Source organism: Rhamphochromis sp. 'chilingali', assembly GCF_963969265.1.
Source record: "Rhamphochromis sp. 'chilingali' genome assembly, chromosome: 7".
Taxonomy (NCBI): domain Eukaryota; kingdom Metazoa; phylum Chordata; class Actinopteri; order Cichliformes; family Cichlidae; genus Rhamphochromis; species Rhamphochromis sp. 'chilingali'.
Window position 1 is genome coordinate 40,610,386 of NC_137934.1, and position 25,935 is coordinate 40,636,320.

A 25,935-nucleotide genomic window follows, 5' to 3' on the forward strand; every position below is an offset into this window, starting at 1 on the left:
GAGGGAGGGGAGAGAATGAGAGAAGAAGAAGCAGCTGTGCAACAAAGACACAGAATAACTCCAGCTTTGTGTCTTTTCCATTGTAGCTGTCAGCACAATGAAAATAAACTCCACCTAAACTTGGTTTATATCTGACCCAGATACCTGAAGTTCAGTTCACCTGACACTCAGACCGGCGGCCGCCTTGGATCTCTCCTCCTCCTCCTGCCTCCCCTTTCCCTCATCCACCTGCTGGCCATACCATATCACCCTATTAGAGCACTTCGCTCTCGCTCTGCAGGCCTACTTGTTGTTCCTAGAGTATTTAAAAGTAGAATGGGAGGCAGAGCCTTCAGTTTTCAGGCCCCTCTTCTGTGGAACCAGCTTCCAGTTTGGATTCAGGAGACAGACACTATCTCTACTTTCAAGATTAGGCTTCAAACTTTCCTTTTTGCTAAAGCATATAGTTAGGGCTGGACCAGGTGACCCTGAATCCTCCCTTAGTTATGCTGCAATAGGTGTAGGACGCCGGGGATTCCCATGATGCACTGGGTGTTTCTTCTTCACTCACTATGTATTAACAGACCTCTCTGCACTGACTCATATCTGTTATTAACCTCTGTCTCTCTTCCACAGCATGTCTTCATCCTGTCTTCCTTCTCTCACCCCAACCAATCACAGCAGATGGCCCCGCCCCTCCCTGAGCCTGGTTCTGCTGGAGGTTTCTTCCTGTTAAAAGGGAGTTTTTCCTTCCCACTGTCGCCAAAGTGCTGCTCATAGGGGGTCACTGTTGCATCCTTTCTACATGCTTGATATCCTGTCGTTGGTAGATATAAACTGGATGTACATGATGGCCTTTGTCCCATAGAAGAGGGTGGAGTTCATTTTCTAAACCACAGATGACAGACTCAAATCTAAAAAAAGAAAACTGTCATATGATCTACTCACACTAACTGAGATCTACTGGTTGATCACAGTCGGTGTACGGGGAACCTCTGCTGCAGTAATTCAATGCCCCATCATACTGTGTGAACACCCTGGAAGAAACTCTACCAGCATGGAAACGTTTCATCGTAGGAGATCAGTCAGAGCAACTTTGTATCAACTAACAGGGACTTTTCACCCTGAGGGCACAACTCAGCCCAGAGTGTAGCGGAGGCATCACACTGTCTTGTGTCATTGTAGCGTCTTCACCTGACATTATAAGGTGCCTGCTGTTGTGATTTAGTGCTATATACATACAGGGATCGGAGGGTCAGGGGTTGAGGTTTCCCTCATTGACAGCTCTCTGTGTCTTTGGGTAAATATTCATGAAGAAACAGGCTAACAGCAGGATACACCACAGCTCACAGGAGTGATAGCAACACACACGTACTCACACAGTTGCAATCCTGACATCATTTAGTGTAATTTTCACTGTCTTGGAGTCCGAGCGTGACTCCTGATTGGTGACTATGTCTCTGATGCTCAGGCTTTTCATTAATGACTTCTAAATGTTCCATGGTAGGAAACACCCTTGAGAACCTCCACACCCCTGATCTTATCTCTCCTGTCTACGTTTCCTTTTACAGACGCTTCCCATCAACAGGCGGCAGAGCCTGAAGGTTTACTTTGACTTCATTTTTATGTGCAAATCATTTTTCAGTTACAAAATGATTAACAATAATGAATGCGACAAATATGAGAAGTTAAAAATAAAGACAAAGGACACGAAGAACTATTTAAAATGTGAACGAGTAAGAAAAGAGAAGAAAAACAGCAACATACTTATATTCGTGAGTGATAAAGGCACTAGCATTTATAGAAAGCCAAATAATAAAACGATGTGTCAGGAAGAGATTTTAAAAAACGGTTACAAGATTTGCATCTGAGGTCGTCGGCCAGGAGACTCCAGAGCTGCTGAGCTCAGACTGAAAAGGCAACAAGAACATGCCAATATCCCAGAACATAGGCAGCATGTCACAGGTAGAGGCGGGGCCAGACTGTGTAAGGACAGTGAATGAATGATATTGTTTTATGATGCATTATACTGCTGAGTTATAAGAAATACTGTTCGCAGAAAGTCATCGCCTTATTTGTCTGATTAGAAGAGAACATGCTGGAGTTTTCTGCCCCATCTCAGCAGGAGCAGATAAACAGGGAGCCAAGGACGTAGCTTAGGCGCTGTGTGAGAGAAAGCATGTGAATGTTTAGGCTTTTTATGATAAGGTGGGGGCCACTAGAGGCTATAAGAGGTTGATCAATGCTCCACCATTTTGAGATCTGATGCTGTCTGCGTACGGTGTCCATCTCCCACGCGTGTGATCATTAAAATCATCGTTTGACTCAACCCGGCCGGACCAGTGTTGTTATTGTGGTTTTTCTCTTGTCTCCATCCCCAATATTTGAATCCGTAACAGGTACCAATCACACTTTGTTAAAATAAAAAGTATTTTGAAATTGTGACAGGTTGTGAAAGAAAAGTGTTTCTTTCTTCCTCGAGTTTCAGGTCATGAGCAAACATCACAATCTTAAAAGCAGACAGGAAGCATTGACTTTGTTCTTTTTCCGTTTTGTCTCATTTTGTAAATGTCTTAATTCCTCATTTAACCAAAAGAGAGCATTGGATTTTAATATTCTGGAGCTGACTGGGGCTGCAGAGCACAGAACACATCGTGTTTACTGCTCAACACATTGTGGGAAATCAAAGATTAACATGCCGAGGTGCTTCACATGTGGAACCAGAGCGAAGGACTCGATCTGTGATCAGAAAATTCTTACATTAAATGAAAGTCATCTTTTGGAAACTGCAGATTAAAGAACATAAAAGAGACAATTTACACTTCCACATAAAACCGACACATTCAGAATGGAATAAGTCATCATACACACCCGAGTGCACTGTTACAGCAGTTAGTCTCACTTAAAGAAGTGAAGTTTATACTGTAGTAGTTTCCTTTTGCATTCACAGAAGGTTCTGGATAAGATCCAGTGCCATTCAAGTCAGATTTGGACTCTTATGAATGGAGGCATAGTAAAAGTGTACTGCAAGCAATTCCTGGAACCTTTGTAAATATTCGTCATCGTGGCTACTTCGACTCCGGGGTTCCAGTAGGGCAAGAATCCAACAAGCTGCCAGAGTTGAATCCAAACGTCAAACACAGCACCAGCAGGACCAGTGTGACCCTTTCTAGAGTCGGTGCTATTGGAGGATAACACCAAGGGACCAAATAAATATTCTTTAAAAACTTCCGCTTGAACAAAAACAACTAAAACGTGTTTAAAGATCCACAGTGGGAGAGAATGGCAGTGATAATCAGGGTCTGGTGCTTTTGATTGAATGCTGAATAAGAATAAAGGCAAGCAGTTGGCTGATCAGTGTTTGCAGTTTTTAAAGTCTGTTTTCTATATCACAGTTAACTATATATATATATATGTATATATATATATAAAAAAAAAAAAAAAAAACACCCAGCACGCCCCTGCGGGCGGTTTATCCTTCAAGCTCGGGTCCTCTACCAGAGGCCTGGGAGCTTGAGGGTCCTGCGCAGTATCTTAGCTGTTCCCAGGACTGCGCTCTTCTGGACAGAGATCTCCGATGTTATTCCCGGGATCTGCTGGAGCCACTCGCCTAGCTTGGGAGTCACCGCACCTAGTGCTCCGATTACCACGGGGACCACCGTTACCTTCACCCTCCACATCCTCTCGAGCTCTTCTCTGAGCCCTTGGTATTTCTCCAGCTTCTCGTGTTCCTTCTTCCTGATATTGCTGTCATTCGGAACCGCTACATCGATCACTACGGCCGTCTTCTTCTGTTTGTCTACCACCACTATGTCCGGTTGGTTAGCCACCACCATTTTGTCCGTCTGTATCTGGAAGTCCCACAGGATCTTAGCTCGGTCATTCTCCACCACCCTTGGGGGCATCTCCCATTTTGACCTCGGGACTTCTAGGTTATACTCGGCACAGATGTTCCTGTACACTATGCCGGCCACTTGGTTATGGCGTTCCATGTATGCCTTGCCTGCTAGCATCTTGCACCCTGCTGTTATGTGCTGGATTGTCTCTGGGGCATCTTTACACAGCCTGCACCTGGGGTCTTGCCTGGTGTGATAGACCCCAGCCTCTATGGATCTTGTACTCAGAGCTTGTTCTTGTGCTGCCATGATTAGTGCCTCTGTGCTGTCTTTCAGTCCAGCTTTGTCCAGCCACTGGTAGGATTTCTGGATATCAGCCACCTCCTCTATCTGCCGGTGGTACATACCGTGCAGGGGCCTGTCCTTCCATGATGGTTCCTCGTCTCCCTCCTCTTTCTTGGGTTTCTGCTGCCTGAGGTATTCACTGAGCACTCGGTCAGTTGGGGCCATGTCTCATCCTGGACTGTGGTGCTGACACTCACCAGTCCCCGGCCCCCTTCCTTCCGCTTAGCGTACAGCCTCAGGGTGCTGGACTTGGGGTGAAACCCTCCATGCATGGTCAGGAGCTTTCTTGTCTTTATGTCAGTGGCTTCTATCTCCTCCTTTGGCCAGCCTATTACCCCAGCAGGGTACCTGATCACGGGCAGGGCGTATGTGTTGATGGCCCGGATCTTGTTCTTACCATTCAGCTGACTCCTCAGGACTTGCCTGACCCTCTGCAGGTACTTGGTGGTTGCAGCCTTTCTAGCGGCCTCTTCATGGTTCCCATTTGCCTGCGGGATCCCCAGGTACTTGTAACTGTCCTCTATGTCTGCAATGTTGCCTTCTGGTAGTTCAATCCCCTCAGTTCTGACTACCTTCCCTCTCTTTGTTACCATCCGACTACACTTCTCCAGTCCGAACGACATTCCAATGTCATTGCTGTATAGCCTGGTAGTGTGGATCAGTGAATCGATGTCTCGTTCACTCTTGGCATACAGCTTGATGTCATCCATGTACAGGAGGTGGCTGACAACTGCTCCGTTCCGTAGTCGGTATCCGTAGCCAGTCTTGTTAATGATCTCACTGAGGGGGTTCAGGCCTATGCAGAACAGCAGTGGGGACAGAGCATCTCCTTGGTAGATCCCGCACTTGATGGTAACTTGTGCTATGGGCTTGGAGTTGGCCTCTAGTGTTGTACGCCACATCCCCATATGTTCCAGTAGCCCCAAAGTGGGCTACTGGAACAAGAAGGCATCGGTGGGCAAGGGACGAAATATATATATATATATATATATATATATATATATATATATATATATATATATATATATATATATATATTAGGGGTGCAACGATATTCGTATCGATATTGAACCGTTCGATACAGTGCTTTCGGTTCGGTACGCATATGTATCGAACAATACAACATTTGTAATTTATTTTATCAACTTTCCTTCTGACGATGCTGTCTGTGTTGAGCGCTCAGTGAATCTGTGTTCGACTACTCCGCCTAGGCTGCACTGTCGAGCGCAGATCCACTGAGCGCTCAACACAGACAGCATAGTCAGAAGGAAGAGCGCAGGGCAAGCTAGCGAGACAGAAGTTAAGCTCCCCTTACAACATGAACCTCCCCCACCCTCATTCAGATCTGGCGTTTGGAATTATTTTGGTTTTCATGTGACGTATGACCCTGAAGGTAAGCGAGTCATGGACTAAAGTAAAACAGTATGTTGGATGTGCCACGCAATGCTCAATTACATGGGTGGGAACTAGTGTGTTAGCGCAGTTAGCTTGTTAACGTGTTGGCCGTCTAGCCCCATGCACGGGGCGATCGGCGGTAGCTCGTTAACGGAGATTTGCCGTGTTGTGGCGTTAAGGTCATTTCAACGAGATTAACCTGAAAGCACTAGTGGGAACACAACGAATATGACTGCACATTTACGCCGACATCATCCTAGTGCAAAGACAAAAACAACAAGCATGCTACTAACTTTAGTCGAGTCATTTAGACAGCTGTTAGCACATGATTCTCCTTATGCTGCTGAGAATATAGCCCAGAAGAAGCGGATAGTATAGCTTTTATTTTGGAAAGAGGCATTTCTCTGTAATAAACTCTCTTTTCCAAAGATGAGTGATTCCTCAATCAGATACAGGGCTTGCAATATCGCTAGCCCGACGTCCCGGAGCTAGCGATTTTTTCAGTCGGGCTACCAAAATCTATCTCTGCCCTGCCCGTCGGGCTTTTGTACGAAGGAAAAATATATATGTCAATGCTTTTGCATTCTTTCAGAAATGTAGCTGGGTAATTATGTCATTGGCATCGGTGAGCCACTGTCAATATGTGACATATTGAAATCATGTTTGAATTTGCGCTTGTTTTTTTGCTTTCACTTTGCAATCGTGCGAACTGTGTATAGAGAGCGACAGCACTGATCTGTGAGTGATGATAATTTGTGCACCAATTCCTCTGACATCGTCTTATTAATCGTTAGCTTACTATGCAAACATGACAAGTGAAATCTCCCGCAGCTTAAACATGTGAGAGGTTGATCACGCAGAGAATCGCTGAGCTTATGTGAGTGTGTAAAAGCATTTCAGTTCTGCTGAGCCAAATAAGACAGGTCAGGGTGAAGAAGTGACAGCCAAAGAAAAGCTTACCACAAAACGGAGAAGTTAAGACAAATCAGACTATAAGGCAAAAAGAAAGTGCAGCTTTATGGTTTCATGGACAAAAGAATTTCTGTGGCTGCGATATGATGAGCTAAATAACCAGGGCTGCACATAAGTGGTCCGCAGGTGCGCATTCACTGTCAAAATAAAAAACACGCACAAGGGTTAGGGTTAAATTTAAAAACTGTACTTTTGAGTTAAAATATATATTTATAATTTTAATAAATGACAAATTAAAAAGGCATGAACATTTTTTTTGTATCGAAAAAATATCGAACCGTGACACCAAAGTACCAAACCGAACCGTGAATTTTGTGTATCGTTGCACCCCTAATATATATATATATATATATATATATATATATATATATATATATATATATATATATATATATATATATATATATATATGCAGTAATGCAGCGTCTGCATTACTGCAGCTGCAGCCCCAATCCGTCTGTCGATCTCCGGCTCCCTTCTCCCATCACTTGCGAACAAGACCCCGAGATACTTGAACTCCTCCACTTGGGGCAGGAACTCATCCCCGACCCGGAGTGGGCACTCCACCCTTTTCCGGCTGAGAACCATGGCCTCAGATTTGGAGGTGCTGATCCTCATTCCCGCTGCTTCACACTCGGCTGCGAACCGTTCCAGTGCGAGCTGGAGGCCCTCACCCGATGAAGCCAACAGAACCACATCATCTGCAAAAATCAGAGATGAGATTCTGAGGCCACCCAAGTGAAAGCCCTCCACCACTTGGCTGCGCCTAGAAATCCTGTCCATAAAAATTATGAACAGAACCGGTGACAAAGGGACTACTGCGACATATTGCCGGCTATGCGAACCAAGTTCTTGCAACGGTTGTATAGGGATCGAATGGCCCGTAGCAATGGGCCAGACACCCCAAACTCCCGCAACACCTCCCACAGGACACCCCGAGAGACACGGTCGAATGCCTTCTCCAAGTCCACAAAACACATGTAGACTGGTTGGGCAAACTCCCATGCACCCTCAAGTATCCTCGAGAGGATAAAGAGCTGGTCCAGTGTTCCGCGACCAGGACGAAAACCGCATTGTTCCTCCTGTATCCGAGGTTCGACTAACGGACGAACTCTCCTTTCCAGCACCCTGGCATAGACTTTCCCAGGGAGGCTGAGGAGTGTGATCCCCCTGTAGTTGGAACACACCCTCCGGTCCTCCTTCTTAAAAATGGGGACCACCACCAGGGGCTCTGCCACCAAGGAGTTGTTTAACTGCCTCAGTGACCTCGCCCCCGGAAATTGGCGGGTCATCCCCCTCATCCCCAGATTCTGCTTCCTCCTCGGAAGACGTGTCAGTGGGATTAAGGAGGTCCTCGAAGTATTCCTTCCACCCCCCGACAATTTTCTCAGTCGAAGTCAGCAGCGCTCCACTAGCACTATACACAGTGCAGGTAGAGCACCGCTTTCCCCTCCTGAGACCCCTGACGGTTTGACAGAATCTCTTCGAGGCAGTCCGAAAGTCTTTTTCCATGGCCTCAGCGAACTCCTCCCACACCCGAGTTTTTGTTTCAGCCACTGCCCGAGCCACATTCTGCTTGGCCTGTCGATACCTGTCAGCTGCCTCCGAAGTCCCACAGGCTAACCAAGCCCGATAGGACTCCTTCTTCAGCCTGGTGGCTCCCTTCACCTCTGGTGTCCACCATTTGGTGCAGCAGCTTCAGCAATGGAGATGCTGAACATGGTCCATTCGGACTCAGTGTCCCCAGCCTCCCTCAGAATGCTGTTGAAGCTCTGCCGGAGGTGTGCGTTGAAGATCTCACGGTCTTAAACTATTCGGATTCTGATATTTCTCTATTAGAATATTTACTTTTCAACAATGTTCAACTGTTGGTATTATTTGGTGTTCAAAACAACTATCAGTTAAGCAAGTTTACGTAGACCTTTAATAAACCAACAAAGACTTTGAGCAGATAAACTGCTCTCTCTCTTTTATTACAGCGAGCCTCAGTAGACACTCCAGTTCGTGGCACTTACACAGGTTTCATTTTTCAGTCCAAGAGGTGGCCAAACCTTGTCTGCTGGGCAATACACACACACACACACACACACACACACACACACACACACACACACACACACACACACACACACACACACACACACACACACACACACACAAGAATCCGGGTCCCCTCAGTGAAGCAGGCATTTCCTTTGATCCGGCTGCATGTGTGACTTCACCCCGCGTCCTCCAGTCAATTTTGATCATTTTAACTAATGAATCAAAGTCAGTGGAACACATTGTCTCACTGCTTCCTATGTTATCCAAAGTGTCAGGAGAAGCGGTGAGTTGTGGGACTGGATCTGCCCCTGCTTTCTCATGATAAGGGAGGCAGGGCAGTGCTTCTGGTCTGCAAACAGCTGAACACTTTGCAGAAGAGTGAGAACTGACGATACAGCAGTGGGAGAGAGAGCCTGAGGAACAACGGTGCAGTCAAGGAGACCACAGAAGCACTCTTCCCCCAAATCCCCGACTCTGTGGAGAGAGAGGGGAGAAAGACGCGGTGCACACACACAAAGACATTCTTGGCTTTCAGTTTAAAAGAAGAAGAAGAAAATTACAATACGTGGGGCGCGATCATTTGTTCTGAGATACAAATTCAAGAAGAAAGGCGTGACAGCCGGCTGCAGGACTCAGTTTTACCATTAGCGCAACATCTCCCGATACAAAGTGAGGGATTGTAGCGCAGCGCTGCATGAAGGATAAATCCATCCGGGAGAAGAGAGCATCAGAGACAGGATGAGAGCGACTCTGCGGATCAAGTGGCTGACAGTTTTACTCGGTGAGTAGCCCACGCGTTCACATCAGACAGCTCCACTGGTTTGTTTGTTCAGCCTTTCTGTCAGAATTCGGGCTTTTCTATCGTTTATGTCTCTTTATCTCTTCATTGTGCGTGAAAGAGTGCTGCAGCAACAGGTGCTGGATCCCGGTGGTCTGTGTGACACGTTTTTTAAACTTTTGCTGTCTGTTTGTTCAACCTCCTGAGACCCAAACTCTTTAACGGCATGCATTTTTAATTTCTCTTTGCTACCTGGGCTGATTGGGAACTGACGAATGTAAAAACAAAGAATGATCTTTTTACCTGATTTTGCTCTACAAAGGCCTGATATCAGCGTAGTAGGACATTCATTTGAAATTTCAATAGCACAGGGGCAGTATAACGTCCTCACAAGTGGATATCAGCCCTTGTACATATGTGGACGCCAGGTCCTAGGAGGTTAAGTGCAGTGATGAACCAGTGAGCTTTTAAAGCGTTTAAAACTCCTTTTACTTCTAACAGTCTGGTAAAATTAACAAAGCCATGCTTAAGTTATAGGAAACATAAATTGTAGATGATAACCAAACACAGAAGTCAACTGTAAAGTCGTCTGCATGTGCATATCGTGCTGGACTCTTTTACATACATCACGCCTTAACAGTGATGGAGCACACGAAGTACACAGTGCATTACAACTATGAGCTTAAGATGTGAAATCAGTGGAATAAACTTATTAGCATCAAAGCAGAAACACTAAAACCTAAAGGAATACTGGCTGTTTCATTAGCTTTCCACTCTGTTAGTTAAACCTGGCTGTTTTCTGGGGATTTGAGGTCAGGTCTTAATTACTGACTGCAATCGTCTGTAGGTGGAAGTGTGCAGCATCTCCTCACAAAAGTCTTGTGTAACCTTTAAAATAGAAAACAGCGTTGTCACTTGTAAAATCTAACATTTTATTTACTCATGTTGGCACTGCAGAGTTGTTTCTTTCCCCTCGTCGTGTAAATTCATCCCAAAAAACATGTTCGTGTGTGTGTGTGTGTGTGTGTGTGTGTGTGTGTGTGTGTGTGTGTGTGTGTGTGTGTGTGTGTGTGTGTGTGTGTGTGCGTACTGTAGCTACATAAATGCCAGTTCATTTCTAATCTTTCTTCTCATCCCCTCTGCTATATTATGTGGTTGTAGAACAACAAACTGTAGCTCATATGTAGGATGCAGGTTATGGTTAGGTAGTAATGCTGCATCACACAAACACTGCAACACTCTAATGTAGAAACTAGAAAAGTGTAAATGGTACATGAGCTCAGGATCAATGAACCGAACAGTGACAGATGAAGGAGTGAGTTTGGACTGACGAACACTTTAAGCCTTTTTTATAGATGCTTTTATTTCAAACTCAGATTCTGTCTCAGCATTAATAATAAGAGCTCTTTTCTTCTTTGCTCCGTTTTTCCACCGTTTTTGTCTGAAACTTGCAGTAAAACAGTCACAAACACAGACCAAGTGGCGCACTCGGGCTCAGACCTGAAACATCTGCCTCCACCCCCCACAGTCGAGGACTCACCACTGCTTCGCCCTCCCTCCAAAAACACACAAAGTCCACTCAGAGCTTTGCAGAGAGACAGAAGGAGCCTGAATAATGAAGTGCAACCCCTGACCCCCCTCCAGGGCTGAAAGACCACAAAAGTGTTTTTCTTTAATTACGCACCTGCTGCTTTCTCACCACTGCAGTAGGTGATTTCAGACGGGAGGCTTTTATTCATTTATTTCTTGTAAGCGTGTGAAAAAGAGTAAGCGACACAGCCCCAAAATTCCACCCGAAGGCTGTCAGCACCTTTTTTTCTAAAGATAAACGCTGGCATGTTTTTGTGCTTGTGAACAGCCACCTGTGTCTATTTGTTTAACACTATGTGCATGTAAGTAAATGCTCCACACATGTGCAAGACCTACTGCTTTTGTCTCTGCTCTATGAGATCACTCTAAAGTGAGCGCTCCTGATGTCTTATTGTTTTTATACATATATGAGATTTCAGTGGTGCTGTGGTTTGCACAGTCCGCTGTAAAACTCAAGCTTGCAGAGCAGCCTGCTGTGGCCACACGTTGCAGGATGGGAGCGTCTCCATGAATATGAATCACTGGCCTTTAAGTGCAGGTCTGGATTCACAGACTGTATTACAGCACACAAACCTTTGCCACTGACAAACACCAAGCATATTATATTTAAAAAGACCTGAATTAACAATGAAATGAATCAAAACTAAACAAACTCTTTGAACACTAAGTGAAACTAAACTCCAGAATATGAACCACAATGAAAACTCGGCCCAGTGATGTGAAAAAGAAACGTTTTCACAGGAGTCACTAAATGGAATCTAAGAACTGGGAAAAACCCTGAGATTCAGCAGCTTGTAGCAGAGATAACTTGAAGTAATCAGGGTTTTCTTTACAATATTCCTTCATTTCATGGAGCTTTGTGCGTAGTGATTAATGCACAGCTCTCTTGGGGTCCCGCTGCAGCAGGTGGAGGTCTGGACTTTGACTGGGGCGTTGCACCACCTTGATTCTTTTCTTTGTCAGTTGCAGATTTGAATTTAATGCTGGTGAATCATTGTCCTGTTTGTGCCGAGTGTTCGCTGTCCTACGGGACTGATAATAGACATAGTGGAGTCTGCAGGGTGCCCGGGTCCTGTGGCTGCAAAACAAACATCAGCTCTCCACCACCGAGCTTCACAGCGAGCGGGTTTGTTCAAACGCAGCTTTGCCTGTAAAGTAATGCTGCCATGGTCTTTGACCCTTTAACACCAACTGTATCCTGTTTGATGCGTGAGAAGATGTTGAAACCGTTACATCATCAGTGTGATTTCTCCCCTGAAAAATAACTTGCACAATACATTTTATTACTTGAAGATATCAGTGCTTACTCAATAAATAAGATGGAATTTAAGAAGAAGGTATCATTTCTTATCAGTTTGCTCCCGGACTTCCTAACTTCTTCTCACACCATCTGCTTTTCCTTTATCACTTCCTACAAGAGAACAGACAGTCAGGGTTCCAGGTTCAGTCAAACACCAGCGAAGAAGCTGCCTGCCTGGCACACTCGTCTGAGTCTGCAGCAGCCAGTCGATGGGAGAAAACCGAGTAACAATAGAAGGGGGGAAATACCTTATCAACATCCCAGTTCCCAAGGAGGGTGTGGTGACAGGAAATGACCTTGAGCACCGTGTTGCAATCAGGCCTTTTTCTACAGAACTGTTTTTAAGTCATTGTGGTTTCAGTTCAAATGAATGTTAACATAAAGATGAACTGAAACTGGAGTGAAGAAGGTCCTGGGTTTGAATCTGGTCTTTCTGTGTGAAGCACGTTCTCCTTGTATCTGTGTCGTGGGTTCTCTCAGGTCCTCGGGCTTCCTCCCACAGTGCAAAGACACGCACTGAGTGGGGTGCTGTCTCTCTGTGTTAGCCCCGGGACAGCGACCTGTCCTGAGTGGACCTCGCCTCCTGCCCTAAGGCTGCCGTCATAGCGTCCGGCCCATCCACACCCCTCGGTTGGATTATGGAGGGAAATACATGGGTGGGGCTCCACAATGTTGTGCACCCAGTTGCAAACCAGTGGAACCAGTGAATGCTAATTAAGTAGATACGGACAATTTGTTGGTTTGATTTAAACTGACTAACTAGTTAAGTTACGCTCTCTCGTGTTGCTGCATTCAAACGCAGTAATAACTCTGATGTCCATGCACTACAAGAAGAGCGCTTTGCCAACATGCGATCCGTGCTGTGGAAACATGTGAGCTCTCAGGTTTTTTCATTATTGTCATATGGAAGTTGTTCATTAGTGACAGACATATTATTTAGTTTTAAATGAATATATATTGTACATGCCTGTGTTTGCTGGTCCCTGCTCACAAAAAATGGATGCGATGTCATCCCAGTGTCCTCCTGTGTGCTCGGCCCTGTGGTGCAAAACCCACGAAGCCTGAAGCTAAAAGGCTGCTGCTGGTAAATATGTAAAGACAGAAAAAAATGAGATTTTTGTAGATATAAACTTTCATATGCCAAATGTCATAACATTTACACCTCACAAACGCAATAGCTGAGAAACAGCTAAGCAGCGTCTGAAAGCACCTTTACTCTGCAGACGAGCTGATTTTAAAGGCCAGACACTTCTGGCAGCCACGTGCAGGTTTTATCAGGGAGGAACTTTTACTCTCCGTAAAGCCAAGCCATTCATAGCTGTCCATCGCTGCAGCCTTCAGCTTCACCTCCAGAACACACTCCTTCCCTCCATGCTACGCTGGCACCCAGGTGTCCATTAATCATCGCTGTGGCTGGTACCATCAAGGACGTGAGCTTACCTCCTCCTCGTTCTTCGTCTTTCACTCCTTACTGTCTCAGCACGATTCTCGTCTGCCTCATCAGTTTGCGAGCACTCCCCTCACGTCTCAGCTTTCAGAGCAAACACAAAATTGCTGTTGCTCCATTAGCTGGGATCAAACTGTTTGTGATTTACCCTCCTAATAAAATATTTGTTCGTTCAATAAGAAACACCCTCACTTTCTGCTCAACAAGATCAAACGTTTGGTTTTAGCCTAATTTGCTTGCCTGGTTTAAATCATTAACAGTAAATGAAAAAGAAAGAAATAATAATAATGTGCATTATTTTCCAACACCAAGTGTATTTGATAATGGGGTTTTTTTTAATTAGTACAACAGCAAAAAGGGATATTTTGGGTCATCAGTACAGGTCGGTGTCATTGATGACATTATAACTGTCACACCTGGACTAAAGGTTTGGCTCCAAACTGGTCTGAGGATAAATAAACATGTATGCATCCTTCAGTCACGTATGTTCTGACCTCAGAGGAGGTTAGGCTTCAGACATGGTTACAGGACAGAAGAAACTGAGTGTACTCGCATGTGACAGGAGGAGCGAGCTGACGCATGTCTAACACTCAACTTTTGCAATGAGAGCACCGACTTGTATAAACACACATACCAGTCTGCTTCCAAGGATAGGGAGTGTGTTGTTTGTGGATAATGTGTGTGTGGTCAGTCGTTACCATGTGGCTGGTGGAATTACTGCTCTTCATCTTATTCCTCTTTCTCACCGTTTCCCTCCCTCCTCCCTTTGGCTCGTCTCTGTCTTTTATTCTCACCGAGTGCTTTTAGATTCACAGCTTCTCGCCTCCTTTCAGTAAAGCAGAGGGACCCTTTGCTTCCTTACCCACGCACCACCAGCAGCCCACCCCAGACCCACAGAGAGCTGAAATACCTCTCTCAATAGGACACAGATGGGGGCCTAGCTGCAGCGGTCTGCAGCGAGGAGGTGGCTCATCCGTGCGCGACCGAACGAGGGGCCTTTGTGTGGACTGTCAACAAGCTAATGGGGTAGCACTGCCTTACCAGCGCTTTGGAGTGACAGCCACATTCATTTATTCCCTTGGCTCAGTTTGGCGTGTTCACATCAGGCTGAGCTTACAGTCAGACTGCTTGGCATGATGGAGCGATAGCTGACGCTCACACAAAAGGCCAGCCTGCTGGTTTCTCTAAGCCCACAGATCAACGTGTACTGAGTTCTGGCTCTCTTCCACTGTGTGGCTTTTGTCCCGCCTTCCTCCCTCACAGCTGGTTGCCCTCCCCGAGCCTGCTTCTGCCAGAGGTTTCTATGTATTTGAAGGGAGTTTGTCCTTCCCACTGTCGCCAAGTGCTGGCTTGAGTGTTTTTCTGTATTATTGTCTGTGCCCTACGACGTAAAGCGCCCTGAAGCGACTGTTGTTTTCATTTGGTGCTATACAAATAAATACAAAGTGAAATCAGTGTTTTCTGAGGAGAAATGTTTTCAGGAATACAAACGTGAACAGCTGCTCAGGAGACACGTTTTCATAAATCATGGGAGCTGTGCCAAAGACGACAGCACATTCAGTGAAAAATGAACACCTGATACAGTCCATAATAACTTCGAATGAAGCTTTTGGTTACTTTAAGAATAGAAAAATGTAATTCCTATCATTAGTACAATAAACACACATTCTGGACCATCCATCCATTTTCTTCAGCTTATCAAATGTGGGATGACAGGGGAGGGCTGGAGCCAATCCCAGCTGCCGTAGGGTGAGAGGCGGAGACGCGCTGGCCACGGTGCCAGGCTAACACGGAGACAACCACCCCCAGACGAGTTTAAACCCCCAGTTTCATCTCCAACAGCTTTCGTCATGAACCTTCTTTTTGCATCATCCTTTATATCACTGCTGGTTGTTTGTCGAGGCCAGAGGCCAAACCGCTGATCTTTAACAGGAGAATGATGGGAGGCCGTCATGGTGGACGAGCCGATGGTGGCTCTGCTGTCACGGCTCTGCTCGGTTACCACGTGTGCATCTGTGGAAACATCGAGATTTATGTCTGGAACCTCGGTGACAAGTTAGAGTGCAGTTTATTAAAAACTGTCTCGATGACATCAGCGAATGTTTGGGTCAGTAAAACAAGCAAATTGATGGAACTGATTTCTCTGATAAATCACTTGGTTAAATAAAGGCACAAAGTTTGCTGTCCTGTTTTGTTACAACACCTTAATCTTTCTCTTTATTTTTAATCCTTAAGATCAGGCTCTAATACTCTGAATCCACCTTTTAAAAACAGCGTGTAGACTGTGGTCCTTACAAGACAGCCAACAAACATGATCACATAGAATATTATACACTACTGGAGATTAAAGACAATAAATAGAATTTAGGGTTAAAAGTCTAGAGCAGTAATACTGATCCATGTAAGACTGCTTTGACCGTTAATGTTTTATCTACAATTTGCCAATAAAGCCATTTCCTGTGTGGTGAGGCGCTTTCATACTGTTTCACTGCTCCATTTCTAAAAGAATGGCTCTAAAAGATCCTCCACCACCCTTTAATGTTAGCTAATACTACTTATTTAATAAATAGTTATTTAACAATTAAATGTTCTCTCAGCCAGGAGTGAGTGGAGCGAGATGAAGCACAGGCGGTGTTTCAGTCATGTGCTCGGATAATGTTCTCAAATTAAAACACCATGAGTAGCAAACGCCGCAGCGAACGACCGCTGCTGTAAGCGGTCAGCCAAGTCGTTTCCTTTCCTCACTTTACAAATCAAAATGACAGAAAAACCAAGATGATGACTCGGCTGTTGGTTTTTTCTCATGTTGTCAGTTTGAAGTTTTATTTAAACAGAAGTAAAGACGGGCGGAGGTTTCTCTGCAGCTGTCAGTCATGATGCTACACCCAAATTTCACATTAATTACTAAATAAAATATTATTGTGGTAAAAACGACGCTTTGAGCCCAAAGCAGCACAGATGACCTGCTGACGGTTGGAGGAGCTTTATTGCTTTAACCCAGCAAGGTGTCGGTAACATCCCAAACTAGCCGGTTCTCAGGCAACACCTCGGGGAATAATGTGCTTCAGACTTCCCATTTCCTGGAACAGACTGAGGAAGAAGGAGCTTTTCACCCCACTGCATGCGACCATTACATGTTTGTATCCGAGTACAGATGTTCTGGTGTTTCCTAAACTGATGCTAAATGAATATTGGCTTTAAAAACCAACACACGCTCAGCAGACAGAAACACGTCTGCAGCCGCCCTGATCGCGCTCTTCCTTTGCAGTAGCACTGGTGTGTCGGTTCAGGTACCAGGGTTTCCTGTAACCCAAATTTATTTATATACTGATGTTGATCCAATTCACAAAGTCCCAAATCACTGAGCTGTTTTGCCTCACTGAAGGGAGCCAGAAAGAAGAGCCAGGGAAAGGACAGCAGGTCATTTCCCACACAGGCTGCTGTCTGACGCCCAGTGATGTCTGACAGATCACTGAAGCATAGAGTCAGCTGGCTGATGGAAGTCATGGCAAAATTCAGATCAGAAAGGTCAGACAGCTTCAGACGACGGAAGATGTTCAGAGGAAACAGCAACAGATCGAGGTGATATTTTAAAATTCAGAGCTCGACAAGTGTCCAAGCACAGGAAAGGACGTCTGTTACTGAGAGCTGTTCAAATGAAAGATTGTGACAGCTTGTAACATTTTATTTATATAAATACAAAATTTGGCATTTAATACAAACAATGTATTTACAGCTTCACTGTATGCGCTGTAAAGTCTACAGTCCTGAGGATGGGCCGTCTATGTTCTCTCAAAAAGAAACGTCAGGCTTCACGACAGAATAGCTTTCAGTCCATTTTAAACAAGCTTTGCTCCACAACAGACGGTGGCCTTTCTTATCAATATTAGCACATGGCTTCTTTTGTGGCTGGTCTGTCAAACTGTGCAACGATTTCCATGACAGTCGTGTTTTTATGTCTCCTGGAGATCACTGCTGTCCCACAATCATCTGTGGCCTTGTCTCGTGAATCTTTAGATGACATCATGTGCTGTAGATGACGAGATATTCACAGTTTTACATAGTTCCACAATTTGTAGATGCAGTTTAGTTTAGGTTGAGTGAGCATCTTTCCGTCTCCCTCTCCACGATGCCAGGAAACCCAATCAGGTCATCCTGCTTCTTTTTCAAGCTCTACATACTTTCTCTCATCTTGTTGCTCCGTCTCAACTTTTTAGAGGCGTGTGGCTGCCATCAAATTCAAAATGAGTTAGTATTTATCATGAAAGGACAGAAAATGTCCCACTTTAAATACCTGTTTATGTACTATATTTAATAAAATATGATGAATAAAATGAGCAGATCGTTTCACATAGTGAGCGAGCGTTTGGGATTCGTGGTGTGAGCTCTTTGTGTGGATGTTTAAATGTGATTAACAGGTAGTGTGTGTGGTGAGGAATGTGTGGCTGAGGTAAACAGAGGCTTGGTGCAGATAACAGCAGGACTAGCTGCTGCCGTCACATGTTAAGAAGCAGATACATCAGTGACAGGGTCACCGGGGTCAAGACCAACAAGACAGCACATCTGGGGGAGGGGGCGCGTGGATTATGAAGACGCGAACAGTGCAGACAGGCCTCACCTCTGACTGCACTCGTGTAACAGTGGTTCAGCTGATTGATATTTTTGTATTTGTGGATCAATTTCTGCCACACAAAGTAAGAAAACATACGAGCATCTATTAGGAGAGCCTCTAAACTCTGAAATGCAGTGAAGAAAAAGCAGGTTATCTGCTGTCAGGAGACTTAGCTGCAGATAACGCTGACACTCTTAGTCTCTGAGTAGCAGTGTTAAGGCAGCGGGCTGACAGGAGACAGGCCAGGCTCGGCTCTGCCAGCCTCCGTCTGCCCGAGAGGATGCAGCAGATTCACGGGGTAAACTGACCGCTCACATCTGCTTGATGTTATAACACAAAATTATATGTTGAGCAATATTTCAGAATGAACCAAACAAACTGATCATTAACGTGATGATGCGTTTGTCTGGGAAACGGGCCGTGCACTGTATGTAACGGCACTTTACTGGTTTGTCTGTTTATGCACCAGTTTGGATTCAATCATTAGGTATTATTCATCTCTGGCTCTTTTCCAGAGTCCGTCCTTTGTCCTGTCCCTCCTCTAACCCACAAGTTGAGCCTGGTTCTGCTTTCTTCCTGTTGAAAGGGAGTTTATCCTTCCCACCGTCGCCCGGCTCACTGGAGTCATCTGATTGATGGGTTTTCAGGATTGTCGTTATCTTACGATACAAAGCACCTGGTTGTTTTTACTAAACTGACATTGAAGCTGAATTGTAGGCCATAAGAAGCTTGAAGCACAGATGCAATATTGCAATATGAAAGAAATGTATTGCTCACTTTCTATACAGTGACGATGCTAAAGAGGAGTCAGCTGACTGAAAGCTGGATGTGAGCGTACAAACGCCACAACCTTTCTGCTCAAACATTAAATAATGAACACGATGTGCAAACTAAACTACAAGTTAGCCCCTCGTTTCATGTCTTATCTACTCAGGACAGTTTGGTCATTGTCTCTCATTTAGCATGTGTGTGTGTTTGCATGTATCAGCAGAGATCTATGGTGAAACTCCAGCGACTGAGCATGGAGCGAAGCTGCCATGAGGTCATACGAGGGTGTATAAGGCCATTGTTTTCTTGGTGCTGAGGAGCGTTCGCAGAGGGCACTCCAAACAGGCTGTGGTCAAGGGTGTGGTGCCTCCAAGTTTATTGTGCACAGCATCCTGTCCTCGTCCCTATAAATAGACCAAGAGAAAAAGATAGCTTACAGTTGTCAGCACAGCAGGAAATCCAGGAGTAGCTGCTTCGAGCTGAGGAGAGCGGCTCCACTCACTGTGAACAACAACAGCACAGAGAAAGAAATGTTCGATTCGAGCTTTTTCATGATGCGTACTTTCCTTTTGCTTTACAGTTTCTCGTTTGTTGCCAGCAGCAGCAGATAATGTTCATTAAATTACAAGCAGACCACGTGGTCAGTAGCAAAGAGCAGGCAGACCGCGAGCTCAGGAAGTGGTCCAAACATTTGTCTTCAGAGTAGGCGGAGACTAAAATAGACATACAGGTAAACAGTGAGTGCTTATTTGATCTGCATTTTCTGGATACTCCAATATATTAGGCTGCAGTTCTCTACTGTATGCACTAATATGACTGTACTGCCCCCAAGTGACTATTACAAATGCAGGTCTATAAGATGCTGTCTTTGATGGGTTTGATGCAGAGCCTCATGCAGCTGTGCTGTGAAGGTAACCGCTCGTGTCTTTTCCTCCTCAGGCTTTCTGTGTCACAGCGTCTATGCAGATACTGCTGCAGAGACAACCACTGGGACACCTGCTGATGTCACAAGTGTTGCTGCCACAGATGGGGATGAACCTACAAAGACTACAGCCACAACTGTGTCAGCAGCAACAGCAACAGCAACAGCGGGAGTCACTACCAGTCAGAATAACACCGACAAACAGAGCACAGCAGTGCAGACAACACAGACTATCCCAACTCAGAGCACACCAACTCTCAAAGCAGAAACAACAGGAACAAGCCCCACAGCAGCTCTCACTTCTCCCACCAAAGAGGCTACGACTGCGATCACCACTTCGACCTTGGCTGCTACACCCACGCCAGCCCCATCAGAAACAGTCACTAGCCCCAGCACCCAATCAGTGCTGAGCACTAAGCCTTCCACAGTAACGGCATCAACATATTCTCTGTCCAGTAAAATCACTGCACCATATGTGTCATCAGCAAACGAGGATCAACGCGAGAGCACAAACAGCCCCACAGTACCAACATCCAGCGCTCCAGCTTTGACCACTGTAGCCGCGGCACAGACGCTTCCCACAGGTAAGGACTTTTGTCCCCTGGATGTGAATCTGAAAATGAAATATTTAAAGTGAGAAGACACCACAACAAATACTTAAACCTGACCGAACTAGTATAAATAAGACTGTGAGAGCGTGGCGTTCAAACTGCGCTCCAATGACATGAAAACTTGGATGTGAACAGCTGTGAAAAAGGGTAAAAGGTCTCGTTTCCAGGTGGAAGCACGGCGTGCGCAGGTTTAGGTACCATGTGAATGATTTTAACGTCGTGTATTTTACAGGGAAGAAGACGCAGTTTGCACTTTACGTACTTTTAAGTACTTCATAATTCCTTAGTAATTTTGGGGAAAGCAGTATTTCTGTCTTTCATGGTATGCATTTTTGATTATTATTCGAGTGTTCCTACTTTAAGTATTTGTTGCCTCATGTGACGGAGACCACACACACTCCTGACCCTGTTAAACTTGGTATTGTACAAGCGTTGGTCCATCTGCTCAGTTCTTCAAGTAGCTGGAAAGTTAAAGGAGGTGGTGTTGACTGTGGTGTATTTTGTTCTTTTAATACTTCCTCCAAACCTTAAAATGTGACGTGGCTGTCACTGATTGGCTGGCTCAGAGGGATCTGCATCACTACGACGACGCTTCCTTATTCTTGTTGTTCTTGTTGTTATTTCTGGTCCAAGTTTCCACCGAAATCCCTGAATCTACAATAGTACCTGGAGAGGCCAGAGCGAACACTCAGCTTACAAACCCAGGGGACTCCAGCACCTCCTCCATCACCTCCTCCATCACCTCCTCCAGCACCTCCTCCATCACCTCCTCCAGCACCTCCTCCAGCACCTCCTCCATCACCTCCTCCAGCACCTCCTCCAGCACCTCCTTCAGTGTGAAAAAAGGAGTTAATACAGCAACTACAGATTCAGCCATGCAAGCCACCACGGCCACTATCAAGACTCCAACATCCACCCAGAAGTTTGTTGTAAGCACTGAAGTGGCGCACATACAGCTTCTATGTTGTTATCATTATTACTTGCATCTAATAGAAGTGTCGGTGCCTTTGAATGAGATGCTTGTTGTTTTTCTCTGCAGTATTTCCACAAAGGCAACGAGGAGGTAAGATTTTGTTTTGCTCTGATCTATTTGAAGCCTGCAGACTGAATGCCGTTACCTGTATCTATGCAGGGCAGAGTTTATTAGTAAAATCACGAATCACTGAGGGATCTGTGGATGCACAGTCACATGCTGCATTTCCTGTGCTTACACTCGTACTGTTCCAGGTGTTACTGAAACTTTTTACCTTTGAGCCTCGAAACTTTACAAGATTCAACAGCTGATGACCATTTGTGTTCAGACAGGCGCTGGGTGGATCTGTTAGGCGTGCGAGCTTTGTCTGAGTGGAGCAGTGAAGCCTGCTATTAAAACAAAACAACCATTTCAGTCACTGGGTGGAAAAAGTGTCTTAGTGGGAACCCTTCCTGCCTTTCTCTAGTTTCCTTTGTTCCCACAACTCTTTTTGAAGCAGCTTTGACCCTCTGAGTCCCTCAGTTGTGCCCTTTAATAGTACACCAGAAATAAGCAACACATCACAACACAGGAAAATACGGCCTTGGCTGTGGCCTCTGACCTTCCTGTCCTCCCACTGGCAGCACGGCAGCGTAGAAGAGCGCTTTCTGGTTCATGAAACAAAAAAGGACTTGTGCTGCGTGCATCAATGTTTTTGTTTAACAGCATTTACAGACGTGTCATTTTTACGCAGACCAAAGAAAAAGATGGCGAGAAAAATTTCAGGAAAGTGTGCAAGAGGCTGATGGAGAGCATGGACAACGGATCCTGCACCCTGAACTGGCTCGTCCAAAACGGATCAGTGAAAATCGAATCTGTGGAGATAAATGGCAAAGGTAAAAGAATATCCTAGTCCGTTCAGAAAGGGGACATTCACTGAGTTTATAATTCAGATTATTTTTCTCTGGAAATCAATCAATGTGATCCTGATCTTTCAGTGAACGAAAGCCTTGCGCAGCAGTATTATGACGAGCTCGCCCAGGTGAGGATTCGGCTCTTTAGATCAGCCTCGGGACCCTCGGCCTCTACAGCAACTACTTATTCCTCTGTTTGTTCCTCTCCTAGAAAGAACAGATAAAGACCGATAACAAAACCCTGATCGCTATCCTGGCCTCCTGCGGAGCCCTTCTTATCATGATCGTCATCCTCGGTGCCTGCGCCTCCCACCACCGTAAGCCTTACAATGAGAACCAGGTAAGAAGAGACATCCATCCCACTATCCCCAGTATGCTTCCATTATAGTCTGAGTTTCCAGAACTAGTGAACGTATTAGCTGCTCGCTTTGCTTCTTCATTTATAATCTGACCTCTTTCAAAGAGGAATAGAGATGATGAAACAGGAAAAGAGATGTTCCAGATGCTTCACATTTCAAGGCTACATCAGCCAATCATATGTGCTTATTAGGTGCTTATAAAATCTTTGATGAGTGTTGGCCTGGGTTGTTCCAGACATGGTATTATTCGTTATATCTTCTAAGCTAACCGGTGATAGACAAACGATGACACATCGATTCATGTTTAACTTTTTATTCTGTGTCCCTGCAGGTTTGGTTCATGCTTTAATGCCACTAATTGGGATTTGATTCCCATCCTTTTCAGCTTATTTAGTACTTTTTAACACATGTTGGAGCTAAAGAGCAGAGAGGTTAGAATTCTGGGCTTTTTGTTTCCCCTGATTTTTCACCCCTCTCAAATCTTTTTTGTTTTTTTTTCCTTTTTTAAAATTTTGCATCGATGTGGTGGGACTATCGTTTCAGCAGAAACCAATTTTACTTTTAGCCACTGAACTACCAAATACCTGACAGGAGCTCCAGCAGCGGTGACCTACGGGGGTGCCTGACACTTTCAGAACTGTGTCAGGATCAAAACTCGGTGTTTAATTGGTTTTCTGAATATTCTGTGGAGAAAACTTTTAGCAAACGTTCTAGGACATATGACCGTGTGGGGACGATGACTGGGCAGGAGCAAAGGCCTCCTTTTTATCTGTTTTGATTCTGGCCTCTTCTTCTAGCCAAAATTCCTTCTGTGCCGAAATACTTTTCCAAAAGGAAAGTGTCGTATCGTGCAGTGCTTTCATTTAAAGCTGTGGTAGCCTGAATCCCTGATTCATCCACGGATAGTTGTTGGATTTGTGGACTTTGGAGTATGTTTAGAAGTTAAACAGCAGTCGTGTGAGAGCAGTTAGATTCCACTCAGATTTATGAATTTTTTTAAGACTGGGTCTGTGTAACAGGAAGTAACAGTGGGCATGTTTTTACTTTGCCCTCTCAATCTCCACAGCAACACCTAACAGAAGAGCTGCACACTGTGGAAAACGGTTACCATGACAACCCCACGCTGGAAGTGATGGAAGTGCAGCCCGAGATGCTGGAGAAGAAGATGGTGCTGAACGGAGAGTTCAACGACAGCTGGATGGTACCTTTGGACCACCTGTCGAAAGAGGACCACCCCGAAGAGGAGGACACCCACCTGTAAGGACGGGTGGGAGAGGGGCGGGTCACAGGGCGCGCAACGCCACAACAAATCGAGCTATACCCACGCATCTTAAACTCTTGTCTCTCATGCCCTTGTAGCCAGGCAACACTTCCTCCAGAGCAGGTGACGGCGTGGCGTGTAGAAGCTGCTCGGTTCGATGTAGCAAACTTCATGAAACATGTTTGAAAAATGCACCAAATCAATCACTGTTGTGTTTATGCTGCACTTTTCCATGCGCGTGACTTCCTGTGGAGCACAACCTTTTCATATTGGTTTTTACACATATTTCTGTGCCTGTTCGCTATTGTACTAACAAAGAGGTTGCACACTGTGACCTGTTTTTGAGTGTTTTCTTGCATCTGACGAAGGAGCGGCAATATTACAAACCAATCACTTTGCATTCGCTCTTGAGGAACAGAGGTCATCTGCGTTGACCACTCTAGAGTTACTAACATAGAAATGTGATCAGGGGGCACTTTAAAGCCCCCAGTGATTTAAAGATAGAGGCTGTGCACTAACCCTACAGAAGGAAGGACACAGCCACAGAGATGCTGCTTACACTGGGCGGACAAAGGACTGGTTTGAATCCAAAGTGCCTCATATTGACTCTGTTGTGTATGGAAAGCCAGAGACGACAAATTCTTGTCCTTTAAAGTCATTCTGATGCAAACAGGCGTCATTTCTGTTCATCTGAAATCCTGTATTCGGGTTTGCATAGGAGAGCCATGAAGTTGTTTCTAGGGCCAACAAGGCAAAGCCCACATCTTTTTATGTTAGTGTGTTTTAAGTTGTTACCCTGAAATCTAATTTCATGGTGACCTGCTCATGTTGGACTCTACCATGTCAATTGTGGCTGTTGTACAATAAACACAAGCTATAATCATGCCAAACTACTTTTTAACTACTTTGTTAGTTGCATTATTAGTAAGCAGACGTGCGCCCATTCTCAGTCAGCTGAGCCACGCTGTAAATAGCTGCACGCTCTTTGTTGGTGAGGCTGGACGGAGTCGGGCTAAACCCTCACAGCAGAACCCCAGCTTAACACTTTTATTTTGAAATTCTCATCAGTCCAATAATTTCAATTAATATACATTTACTTTCACTTCAACCTATATTATGTGCAAGTGACTCAATCACACTGGGCTCTCCAGTCCAGCCAGTATGTTTGCTTGACTGCTGTGAGTGTTTGCGTCTGCCACTGTTATCATAGTTGTGTATAGTTTCTCACGTACGTTACTGTACCAGGATTTTATGTATTTATGGTTTGTTTGCTGCAGAAGGCAAACAGCAGGGGTCTGACACACTGGAAGCTGTAAAGCACGGATGGTCTCGACTGTTATTCTGTTGTACCTGTTCAGGTTTGAAAATAAATCTTTTTCCCACTTTGGAGACTTTCCTTTAAAATGAACCACACAAAGATGGCAGTTAGGAAAACGTGAACAAAATACAATCTTTATTCATTATATACAGTACATACAATGCAATACTGCAAGGCTTTCTACACATTCACTGTAATCCAGAGTAGTGCTCACTGATCATAGAGTACCAGCTTTAAAACTCCTGAGTCCCACCCAAAGAAAGACAAAGAAAAGTCGTATTTGGCATTGTGTGTTCTTACAAAGGTGCTTTGAATTAGTCTTGAACACAAAACTAACGCTACAGCCAGTGTGGTGAGCCCTGCATGTTATCAAAATGTCATCATTTTCTTACTTCTTCACATTTCTCCTCGTCCGAAACAGATTAGCAGACAAAAAGAACATTTATTAGTGTAAACTGTTACACTTCCTCAGTATGTAAATTTAGGCCACTTCTGCTGATCCCTGCTACCTGTCTGAGATTAGTCACACATGA

At 45.0% G+C, this 25,935-nt stretch overlaps 1 protein-coding gene across 1 annotated transcript; it reads left to right on the plus strand.

Annotated features, from left to right (window-relative positions):
- The first annotated feature begins 8,748 nt into the window (after positions 1-8,748).
- Positions 8,749-25,484, plus strand: podxl (podocalyxin-like). Its single transcript, XM_080886856.1, has 8 exons — positions 8,749-9,351; positions 20,005-20,571; positions 21,232-21,527; positions 21,638-21,661; positions 22,305-22,446; positions 22,549-22,592; positions 22,676-22,804; positions 23,890-25,484. The coding sequence occupies exons 1-8, from the start codon at positions 9,309-9,311 to the stop codon at positions 24,082-24,084; spliced, it is 1,440 nt and encodes a 479-aa protein (XP_080742982.1). The 5' UTR covers positions 8,749-9,308; the 3' UTR covers positions 24,085-25,484.
- The last annotated feature ends 451 nt before the right edge of the window (positions 25,485-25,935 follow it).